Source organism: Hemicordylus capensis, chromosome 2, assembly GCF_027244095.1.
Source record: "Hemicordylus capensis ecotype Gifberg chromosome 2, rHemCap1.1.pri, whole genome shotgun sequence".
Classification (NCBI taxonomy): Eukaryota; Metazoa; Chordata; class Lepidosauria; order Squamata; family Cordylidae; genus Hemicordylus; species Hemicordylus capensis.
In genome coordinates this window covers 131,772,909-131,784,813 of record NC_069658.1, presented here as the reverse complement: position 1 = coordinate 131,784,813, position 11,905 = coordinate 131,772,909, and the positions used below count along the sequence as shown (strand labels likewise).

The following is an 11,905-nucleotide window of genomic DNA, read 5'->3' as shown; positions in this document are numbered from 1 at the left end:
GGCCTTCCAAGGCTTATAAAGTGTTGTTTTTAAAAGTATTTTAACTGGTTTAAAATAGTTTTAATCATTTTTGAATTGTTTTCATATTGTTTTTAGCATTGTGTTTGATTATGTGGGTTTTATGTCTTTTTAAAAAGTTGTTGTGTACCACCCAGAGCCTCTGGATGGGGCAGTTTATAAATGAGATAGATAGATAGATAGATAGATAGATAGATAGATAGATAGATAGATAGATAGATATCCTTCTTTCTGTCCCACAGAAAGAAAATCTTAAATTCAAAGCAACACTTGGATTTTAGTTAAAGCTTAGACAGGGTGCTTACCTCGTAAAGTCCAGGCTCCCCTCAAACAGCACCTAAGAATGCCAGCTAAGGGAATATTGGCTCAGATCCCTACCTGCGGTTGTGGGCGCCTGCTGGGATTCTCAGCAGCAGTTCAGAAAGCCGGACCCTCACCCTCCAGGTGAGACATCAGTGCCATCTGGGGTCACCACATTTCTTGCAAAGCATTTCTTGCTCAAACAGCTCTAGCATCAAGCTAGCAAAACGGCTTCAGTTTGGACAAGCAAGCAAAGCAATTCCCACAGTAGCAATAAGCACCTTGGCAACGTTTGCAAAGTGGAACCAAAGGGCCATTAGATGACAGGCCCGTCTTTAGGGCGGGGCAACTGGTGCAATCAGCCCAGGCCCCGTGTTGGAGGGGACCCCGCTAGGGGCAGGCCGGCCATGGGCACACACTGACTGAAATGTGGGTGGTGGTGGCGGGGAGGGGAGGAAAAAGTGCAACTGGCCCGAGATGGACCCCCCGGCCTGCCTGCCTGCCTCCACGGATGCTGGCCATTGGCTTTCTGCCCTGCAGCAAAGAGTAAGCGAGCTAGCGAGCATGTGATCTGCTCGCTCGCACATCACATGCTTTGCTTTATTCTTTGAGGGGCAGCAGCGAGAGGGAGTGGTGGCTGCTGTGAAGCCAGGCATGGAGCTAGCAGTAGCGAGGCTCCTCAGCAGCAGCCAGCCGATCTCCTTCCCTCATCCTGCTGCTCTGCCTGGCTCAGAGGTGCTGCAGCGGGGGGGGGGGGGCGAGATGAGGGAGGAGGGGAGGGGAAATGGCCAGGCAGTGTTACATTCTTGTCTTCTCTTGAGTTTGGTTGCTGGTTGTGCCCAGAACCCGTCCGTGTGTGTGTGTGGGGGGGGAGTGATTGATGCACCTGGTTTGCTGCTTCAAGGAATTGAGGAGTCTGGGGTCGGGTTTTACTTTCAAAAGGGTGGCAATGGACACGCTGCTTGCAAGCCAGAGCCCTTCCACAGGCAAAGGGGGAAGGGGAAGAATTTCATCATGTGGGGAGGGGGGCAGTGTAGAGAATGGAGGAGCACCCTTGTGGTGACCAGGACTGGCTGTGTTTTACGTGTGAGTGTCTGACTGCTCCATGCTTGCAACAAAACTCCTGAACTCTGTCTTCAAAAAAGCAAAAGCATGGTGAGGGTGCGGGGGGGCGGGGGCTTCCATCCAAGCACGCAACTATGCCAAGGGAGAGAGAGGGAGGCAAGGGAGTAATCTTTTGTTTAGTCACACTTATTGCAACAACGCAAGAGAAAAGAAAAGAGGCTTCAACTTCTTGCCTGTTTTTTTATGGATGGTGGGTCCTCTTCCCCCAAGTTGCATTAAAAAGCAATAAAAATCCCAATGTCTCTGCCCTCCCCCAATTGCCTTGGTTGTTTTTATTCAACATCTTTGCATTCTTGCAAATTGTTTCTTAAATATTGGATCTTCTAGAGACAGAAGGGGGAATAGGTAAAGAAATATGTGGCGTGGGAATATGTTAAGTTGCATGTTGAAATGTTTCTACTAAGTAATGTATATTTGCATAAATAAAAAATACTTGTTTTATACTATTACATTCTTGGGAGTTCAGTTGTTCTTTGTGCCTTTAAGAACTCATGTTAAAAATACTGCACCACCTTGGGTTGAAACAAGGTAGGAAGTGCTGGTGGTGCTGTTCAGTTGCAGTAAACTTTCAGGGGTGAGACAAAACTGGTACGGATTGAAGAAGGGCTAGGGGGAAAGCAAGGAACAGGATCAGGAGCCAGTGTGGTGTAGTGGTTAGAGTGTTGGCCTACGACTGAGTGACCTGAGTTCAATCCTCACTCAGCCATGAAACTCGCTGGGTTATTCTGGGCCAGATGTATCTCTCAGCCTAACCTACGTCACAGGATGGCTGTAAAGATAAACATAAGTAACCATGTACACTGCTCTGGGTTCCTTGGAGGAAGAGCGGGATAGAAAAGTAAGATAAAAAATACTGTGTCAGAAACAGACTGATTTTTTCCTTCCTTTGAAATGGAGGCACAGGGGGCATTCTGTGAATAATCAGGATGGATGATGGTATGGTGCTTTGCTTTCCAACTTGGATTTTTGAATTCAAGTTTGGAATGCAAAATGTGTTAAACTGTGTATATTTGTGTCTTGGTTTTACATAAAATGTATATTATTTATTTATTTGAAATGTTAAAGGAGGACCTCGCACATGCTGATTCACCCCCAGCCCCGCACCCCGCTAGGGACAGCCCTGTAGACGATCATGTCGTGAAGACCATCTGGTAACTTATAGTTTTTGCAATGTGCATTTTGACTGAGGAGTCAAGCGGATCAATGTTTGCCATCAGTAGATGTGTGCAAAAAAGCTGCAGCTCTGTTCTAGCACTCCAAAGAAGTTTTTCACTTCCGGAACATGTGACAAATCGTCCTTCAGAACTAGGTTTTAGTTGTGGGCAGCGCAGTGAATATAAATGGCCTTCAGTTGCAAAGTCTTAATTCTCCAGCCTTGTCAGCCCAAGATCCTGCAGCCGTAGCCTGCCTTGCCTGCCTCCCTTTGGCTGCGGGCTTTCATTCATAGGAAGACAGGAAGGCGTCACACCTTTACTGGCTGAGGCTGAAGTCCGGCTAAAGGCTCATGCATGCCTCTTCGTGGGAAGGCTACACCCCAGCCTGGCTCTGAAGGCCCTTGGACTCTGTAGCCAGGCTTGGACTGGCCCACAGGGCAACAGGGCATATTCCTGGTGCGCCCCACCCATGGGGTGCCCCTGAGCCCCAACTCCCACCCTTAATTACCCATTCTGCTCAAAACCTGGCACCCTCTCCACATGCATGCCACCGCCCTCTCAGTGCCCCCAGTTCGGCCCTGTCTGTAGCACCACCAAGTACAACCCCAGGGACAGAGAGAGCCTGTGGAAACCTCTTGATTAGACTGCTGCAATCTGTTGTGCATGGGGCTGCCTCGGAAGACCACACAGATGTCTCTGTTGGTGCAGAACTCTGCTGGGAGACTGTTTGTTAGGACCGGACCGATGAGGCGCATCACAGCAGTTCTGGCTACTGGTGTATGTCCAAGCCTTGAGCGTATTCCATGGTTTGGGACCTAGAGATCCAAATGCCTGCCTGCTTCCAAACAAACCCATCCAGCTTCTGAGGCTTTCTTTGGAGACCCCTTGCTGACTTCCTCTGACTTCCAAGGTTGGGGGTGGGGACAGAAGCAGAGCTTCCTTGGTGTGAGCACCTCCCTTCAAGAATGCCCTCCTTGGAGAGACACACCGGATGCCACATGGTCCTCTTTTTCTATGTACAACTTGAACTTGTGCACCTGCTCTATCCTTTGCCCCAAGGAATACCCTTTGCTAGAAATGTTTGGGCCTTCAGCATGAACCAACCAAGAGTCTTGTAGCATCTTCCTCTTTAAAATGCTACCGGTCTCTCCACTGCTTTACCCTCTGTTATATTTCAGCTTTCTAGCACTAGCTTGAGAGCTGCATCTTGATTCACTCCACTCCAGGAATAGATCACCCAGTCAGAAATGGTGTTTAAAACACAACTAATCAAGAAACCACAGACCACCACCCAGGGGCGTAGCTAGGGGAGAGGGGGCCGTGTTCATCCCTCTCTCTGGCGGCCCCCCAGAGTGAGAGAGATAATGAAGAAAATAGGGAGGGGTGGAGCTGGAGGGCCCTCAGGAGCTGTTCTTTGAACCCTTTTGCTCAATTATAGCTACACCCCTGCCACCACCGTAAAAGAGCCAAGCCCGTGGTTTGGGTGGGGAGCACCACCACGGGGTGTGATACCTGGACGAGGCCTGCATCTAAATGGGGGTGGGTAGATGGGAGTGTTCATGTATGAGCATGATGCTTGCACCCAGATTATGCAGAGCCATGGAACAAGAAGGCCTCTCTCCCACTGGTGCTGTCAGACGAACCCCAGGGCACCATTCAAACAGGAAGGCGTTGGCTTCAGCAGCCCCTACAGGCCTGTTAGGTTAAGAGCTGAGCCTTCTGACAAAAACACAAAGAAACAGAGAAACCTCTTAGATCAGAGGTCCCCAACAACCACAATTGCCAACATTTTAGCATTACAACTAGGTAACTGATCCCTGGTCCTAGATGACAATTCTCCACTAAGAGACTTCCACTGAAGGAAAATATCCCTCCCCCGCCCCCCCCCCCCATTTTATAGCAGCAAAAAGGGATCTTGATGTTGTTGAGGACTTATAACTCAGGGCAATCCATCATTCAATCATCTTTATTACGGTCAAAGATCAGCACAGGAAAATGTACAGATACAGTATAATAAAACTCATGCTAAATAAAATATAACTCTAGAAGCTACGTATGATTATAACAGTAAAATACAACTCTAAAAACTGTATGGAATTAATAAAGTAAAATGCTACCGGCTAAGCCTAAAAACCTGTAGGAAGATTAATAGAGTAAATGAATAGCTATCCTTAAAAGTATGGCAACTAAAAGTATAATTTGGTTAAAATAATGTATACAAGCTACATAAAAGCAATATAAAAGCAGTGAAGTAAAAGGTAAATTAAAATCATTATACCATCAAGCAAATAAAATGCTCAATAGTCAGACATCTGCTGCCAGGGATATTAACTGGTGGTCAGGACCCTGCAGATCTATAACTCAGGGCACCGTCTTTTACTTTCCTGTTTTTTTTCCAGGCAGACACTCGGTCCAGAAGGCAACTTGTTTCTCTTTCAGTTTCTTTGCTACCTTTTGCTGCAAGTTGATTTCCAGATATTGCTCCTTCTGGCCGAATGTGGGCCAGCAGACCAGGCCGTCACTGTTGGGGTTCCTAGAGACAATCAAAAACAGCAATTTGTTTGACACTGAATCTGTCTTGACAATTAACACTGCTCTAGGGAGAAAAAAAGTAGATGGAGAGAGACACAGAATCAAGAAAGAAAGATGCAAGGAGTGCTTCTTCACCACGACTCTGATCAGCGAGCGTGGTGTAGTGGCTAGAGTGCGGGTCTAGGACTGGGGAGACTCGAGTTCAAATCCCCATTCAGCCATGAAACTAGCTGGGTGACTCTGGGCCAGTCACTTCTCTCTCAGCCTAACCTACTTCACAGGGTTGTTGTGAAAGAGAAACTTAAGTATGTAGTACACCGCTCTGGGCTCCTTGGAGGAAGAGCGGGATATTTAAAAAATGTTAAATAGATAGATAGATAGATAAATTCTGCAAGGCAGACATGCAGACCAGCATATCAGAGGCTGGGGTGACTTCCCACTGCCTCCCCCTCACCGTGATTCAGGCAGGCTGCCTCCAGTGATGCTTTAAAGGCCCACATGCACATTTTAACTTATTTTAAAAATGTGGGAATATTTTAAAAAATAATTTGCGAGTTTGGAGGGAAGTGGAGGCGTTTCAGTGCCATGACAGGCACCAGTCAGTTGTTGCTCAACACAGCTCACATCTGCAGCAACCTCAGAGAACCACTGTTTTCAATCCTGGTAATGAAGAGATACCTTTGAACACTGAATCTGCTTCCAACCTGGCCTCACTGCACTAAAATGGTTCTGTTCATCTTCACCCGTAGCTGGTGAAGAGCAAGAATTCAGCCTCAACGTTATCAGGATGTCTTCAGTGACACCCTCTAGGCTCTGTGACCCTCAAGCATTCTCAGACATCATCCTACTGAAGTCAGCAGATGCCCTGGAGCTTCAGCCTTCTCCAATGGGCCTGAAGTCCATGGCTGGAGCTGGTGAAGCCTGAAGAGCTGCAGACAGAAGCTGCTGCTCTGTTGAACAGTCCAAGAAAGGTGGCCTGGCCAGCTCCTGGAATTCACCCCAGAGCCTTGGCAGTACCTGACACTGCCCACCCCTGGTCCCTGCCAAGGGCTCGGAGGCTTGAGTGCGCACACAGTCCATGGAGCAGAGGCAAATGACCCGGCCAGGTCTCAGGCTGCCTCAAGGAAGCCCCCAGCCGATTGGGAGAAACAGACCTTCCAGCCAACAGCTTCCTGCCAATCTTCCTTTAATGGCATCTCTGTACTGCCATGGGGACATATGCTCACGGCACATTAATTTCTGCTGGATGCACAGCCCCTCCATGGGAGATGCACCGCTCCTGAGTGGTGCAGCTACACAGTGATGCACACATTTATTTTTAAAGCACATTTTTATACTGCCTAAAAGCAGGTTCTTAGGTGGTTCACAACTGGTTAAAATGTCTGTAAGCTTTAAACTTAATAGTTAAAAGAGGTTAAATTTAAAATCAAGTTTAAAAAAAAACATATAAAAGCCTGACAGAACAAGTGTCTCCTTAGTGCCCTTCTAAAGAACCATTGTGGTGTAGTGGTTAGAGTGCTGGACTAGGACTGGGGAGACCTGAGTTCAAATCCCCATTCAGCCATGATACTTGCTGGGTGACTCTGGGCCAGTCATTTCTCTCTCAGCCTAACCTACTTCACAGGGTTGTTGTGAGGAGAAACGTAAGTATGTAGTACACCGCTCTGGGCTCCTTGGAGGAAAAGCGGGATATAATATGTAATAATAATAATAACCTTGGGAAGGACTCGATGTCCGGATAAAACAAACCAGTCAATAACACCTGTCTGACTGTGTAAATAAATAATAATAATATAATTAATAATAAATAATAATTGAAATTGAAAGGCTGTGGCAGAAGAAGACCAAAATAATCCCAGTAGTAATTGGCGCCCTAGGTGCAATTCCAAAAGACCTTGAAGAGCACCTCAACACGATAGGGGCCACAAAAACCACCATCAGCCAATTACAAAAAGCAACTTTACTGGGAACAGCCTATATTCTGTAATGATATCTATAACAATAACAGCAACAACACTGATAATAAAATTCTGGCATCCCAGGTCCTTGGGAAGGACTTGATGTCTGGATAAAACAAACCAGTCAGTAGCTCCTGTCTGACTGTGAAAACAACAACAACAGCAATAATAATAATAAAGGCCACCAGAGATGGCACAGTTCTTCCGTGGACACCAACTGTCCCACAACCCTGGGACAACGAGAGAAAAGGCTCACTGTTGAGCCACCACCAGATGAGCCTGTGGCAACCTCAAAGAAAGGCCCTCTAACTATCTTAACAAGTGATATGGTTAGTAATGGAGAAAGCATTCTCTTAGATACCCTTGGCCTCTATTTTGCAGTGTCTAATTAATATGTATCTGTGCATCATTAGTTCAGAGAAGGGGGGAAATCACACATGACCCAAAGGAACAGTAAGATCAGGCAAACTGCTGCGTGTACTCCAATCCCAAAATTAACTTTAGAAATTAGGCAAAAGGCTGAGGCATTTCCTAGAGAAAAATTCTGGGTGGGTGGGGGTGGATGACACCACATTTATTTTTAGGACCATTTATTCACAGAGCTGAAGGCAGTTGGAAAGAGGAATCAGGCCTGCGTGTACTCCAATCCCAAAATTAACTTTAGAAATTCCTCTAGCTGAACTGAAATTAAGGAGGAGTGGAGCAAGAAACCAACTGGACAGGGAATACCCGTTCTTCTCTGTAGAAAATGCCCATGATTCCAGATCTTCTCATCTTCCCATCTTCCTTTGGCCCTAGAGTAAGGTTCTAGGACTCACCCATTGCGAGCAAAATTTGCCCAGTACTTCATCATAGTTCTGCTAAGCTCTTTCTCTTCTTCAGAAGCACTGTCTGCAGGCAAAACAAAAAGATGACAGCAGCAAACAAAGTTACAGCTTTAGGCTAGTAATCTTTGCCATTACGCAAGTCAGACTGAAACTCTGCAACCCTGGGACACCATGCTTTCAGTGGTTGCTGCTGACGGACGGGGGGGTGGGATTAGGCTGAGACCATGGACCTCCCTCCCTACGCAGACCCACCCCTCCCCCTCCCCATGCTTTGAGCCATCCTTTGAAGACTTTTCCCATTCTAGTGAACTGCTAACTTGTGATCTGCCACTACATTTGTTTAGTATGTCTTGTGGGGCCATTTTGTTTTGAACTGTACTGTAATTTTCTTGTATGTGCATTTACATCTTGTAAGCTACTTCTTTGTATGTTTCTTGACAGAAAAGCAGACTATAAATAACAATAATAATATTTACACAGAAGGAGGGGGTAGAATTCTGGATTTTTTGCTACTTTAGAGTGCAAGAGAAGAGGGGTGACTTTTAAAAATCTGTGCCCCCACCCCCCCGTTAAAAGCTCCCTGAATGTAGTCAATTAACACTCAGGGTGAGGATCATGCCAAACCTTTCTACTGGGTGTGCTAGCTTATGAACTGTCAAGAAGCACCCAAAAGTGCCTTTGCCTTCATGACTGTGCCAAGGCAAATCTTCCTTCTGCAGCTGAAGAGTCTCCATGGCTGCCTAATCCTTTCCCTTCCTTCTGTTTTTCAGCTCCCTATTTCCCCCTTCCTGTTGTTTTTCAGCAAACAGGCATGGACTTTCCCCAGCTGCTTTTTTTTTATCTGCCAGGGAAAAGCTGCAGGGACCTCCTCTCCTTTTCCCAACAAGGAAAAAGCAACTGAGGAGTTGAGTAGATAAACAGGAAAAAGAAGAGCTGTGCAGCCCTTCTGCCCAATTTCAGCTTTTTGTTTTAAAAAAGTCTCTGGTGGGGGGAGGGAAGATTGATGGAGCTCCCCCCACCCCACCCCCATGCATAGTTTGGCCCGCAGAAAAAACGGATTAGTGCAAAGGGGCTGAGAAGTAAACAAATCTGAGAGCTCTATAATAGTGGTTCTCTCCCGCTTCACCTGTGGGATGGCCATCTTATTCCCCTGACTCCCATGTCACTTGTGCTGGCCATTTAATTGCTCTGTGTGACCCTGAAGCCTTGCAGTTCACAACTAGGGAGGCCCACACAGGAACACTAGTTTTTGGAGGGCTTTTTCGTATGGAATGGGGAGGCATGTCCCTTGACTGACATCCAAATGGGACCGGTCCCAACTCGATGAATTGGAGACAGGTGTGCTGCACAGCCCATGTTTATTCTAGAAACATCCTCTTAAAATAGAGCTCTCTGCAGTAAAGGGACTGTGGCCTAGCGGAACAACAGTTTGTGGAGCTGAATGACAACCAAATAAAAGAATAAAACAAACAAACAAATAAATAAACCAATGGTATCAGGCAGAATGTCTGTCTCTGGACCACTTTGGACCACCACATCCAGCTCTCCTTCAATGGCTCTGGTTCCCCTTGATTTCAGCTGAAGATTACAGAGTGTTCACTGAAGACTTCTTGAGCAACAGAGAAGGTTTGCAAGAGCGCCAGCATCTTCCCCAGTGGCTCCGCTTCGGCCCCATTCAACCGCCACTCCTGCCTTCATCCCTGGATGCGGCCTTTAGCCTAGCCCTTGAAGAAGGAAACTAGCCATTCTGCAGCTGAAACCACCTCCTCTTTAGATACAACTTCCCCCGCCAGGGATGACCTCGCTGTCAAAGACAATTAATTCCCAATGTGTTCTGGAAAGCAGGGATACCTAAGAAGACGCTCCCAAAGACATAGCCAATCTCGTCTGTATGATCTGCTTTAACAAAGTCCGGTCTGTGGCCTTTGGCTGAACTCGGCGGGTGCTGAAATTCATACACATAGGCTGGGTAGCCGGCATCTGAAAAAGGGAGGCAGGGGTGGGGAGGAGAGAGGCATTCCATGTTGGGGATGAACTTCCAGTGCATCGACCTTTTGCACCAACTGTCCTAATGACCACTAGGGGCATTGGGAGTAGAGACAGTGAGTCAGGGTCTCCCTATCTGTCCCTACTCTATGACCCCTGAACTGACTCTGCAGCACTTCCTGTGCTGAGTCACAATCCTTCCTTTCCTCCTAGAGAGCAGATGGAAACATCTCTCTCTCTCTCCTTACCTATCCACTATGTAGTCCTTTAGATTAGATATAAGTCTTTTATATCTAAGTGTATTTAACCAATAAATATTTAGTGTTTAGTTCTACAAGGATCTCCATGTGATTTCTCTAAATAGCTGCAATATCCAAACCATCCTCTGCTACCTACTCTGTAACTGGAGTGTGTGCTCATTCCTTAGTGCTCTGCTGTTTTACCTATTGTGGGTAAAAATCAACAACCTCTAACATTCCACCGCCATCAGCTTTGTCTCTTTAGTTCCCTTCTAAAGGCCACCAGAGATGGCACAGTTCTTCCGTGGACACCAACTGTCCCACAGCCCTGGGGCGATGAGAGAAAAGGCTCACTGTTGAGCCACCACCAGATGAGCCTGTGGCAACCTCAAAGAAAGCCCCTCTAACTATCTTAACAGGTGATGCGGTTAGTAATAGAGAAACCATTCTCTTAGATACCCTTGGCCTCTATTTTGCAGTGTCTTATTAATACGTATCTGTGCATCATTAGTACAGAGAAGGGGGGAAATCACACATGACCCAAAGGAACAGTAAGATCAGGCAAACTGCTGCGTGTACTCCAATCCCAAAATTAACTTTAGAAATTAGACAAATGACAGGCATTTCCTAGAGCAAACTTCTGGGTGGGTGGGGGTGGATGGCACCACATTTATTTTTAGGACCATTTCTTCACAGAGCTGAAGGCAGTTGGAAAGAGGAACCAGGCCTGTCCAGGGTGCAGCCCCTGCTGTACATTTGCCTCTGGATAAACAGGCCTTGCAGGTTGCTGTAGAACTTGGCTCAGCAGAAGGAAGTGGGCGGTCAAACAAAATGTGTGTCCACCACAGAACATGGAGCAATGCCCACACGACTCACACCCCCTCCCTCAGACAACGATCTGCCTCCCACCTTCCGTTTTCCACGGCTCAGGGCAGAGAGGTGTAGCCTTCTGTGCTCCAGAGGACGAGGGATACAGAACAGAACAGGCAGCCCCCTTCTCGTCTCCGTCCCTGTGTCTCAGTGAACACGGAACGCTGGGGGCCCAAGGGATAGCAGGCCCAGTCTGAGACACGCGTGGCAGCCCCCTCCCAGCACCTGACAGTGGCCCGTGTGCTGTACCTGGCTCCGGATGGCGCCAGCAGCAGCCCTGCCCTTGTCCCTGAGGGATGGCTTCCCTATCCAGCAGTGGCCGCCTGAGCTCTTGGACGTCACAGAGGCTGCTCACAGCCCAACCAGCTCGGCCACCAGCAACTCACCTCTGTGGAATTTAGCTGCTTGAATGGCAGGAGCAACAAAGGTGGCGTCTCCCAGCAAATCCAGAAGCTGGTCTCTGAGTTGCAGAGGATCCATGTCGTCCGTCAGATATTCACTGGCAATGATGTGAGCATCTCCAGGAGCAACACCCTGCATTGGGCAAAGGCATGAGAGGGCTTGAAGGCCTGGAAAGGTGACCTGCCTCCATCAGCAAGACTAGTGTGTGGGTGGGTGGGGGGGTCACCCTGCAGCTCCTCACAGTCCGTCAACAGCCAAGGTGAACCATGTGGGACCACGTGGCTTCCCCCTTGGGCCGAACCCTCGTGTGTCCTTCCCTGCTGCAGTGCCCTGATGGAGGTGGCTCAGTTGATGCCAGAGCAGGGGAGAAATCCGTTCCACTCTGAGCAGCTGCCAGGAAGCCATCACTGGACAGTGGGGGGGGGGGTAGTAGTGGTTGTCAGAATGCTGATCTTACTGGACCAGGGAGATTCAGGTTCAGATCCCGACTGTGT

The 11,905-nt window shown here is 47.7% G+C and overlaps 1 protein-coding gene across 1 annotated transcript in view; it reads right to left on the bottom strand.

Moving 5' to 3' along the window:
- Nucleotides 1-4,545: 4,545 nt before the first annotated feature.
- LOC128343661 (fatty acyl-CoA hydrolase precursor, medium chain-like) overlaps nt 4,546-11,905 on the bottom strand; it is a 29,684-nt gene continuing 22,324 nt past the window's right edge. Inside the window, exons 12-15 of the mRNA XM_053293089.1 lie at nt 11,396-11,543; nt 9,766-9,894; nt 7,906-7,978; nt 4,546-5,130 (exon numbers count right to left, since the gene is read on the bottom strand). Coding sequence (XP_053149064.1) covers nt 4,974-5,130; nt 7,906-7,978; nt 9,766-9,894; nt 11,396-11,543 — 507 coding nt within the window. The 3' untranslated portion in view covers nt 4,546-4,973. The remainder of the gene's footprint in view (nt 5,131-7,905; nt 7,979-9,765; nt 9,895-11,395; nt 11,544-11,905) is intronic.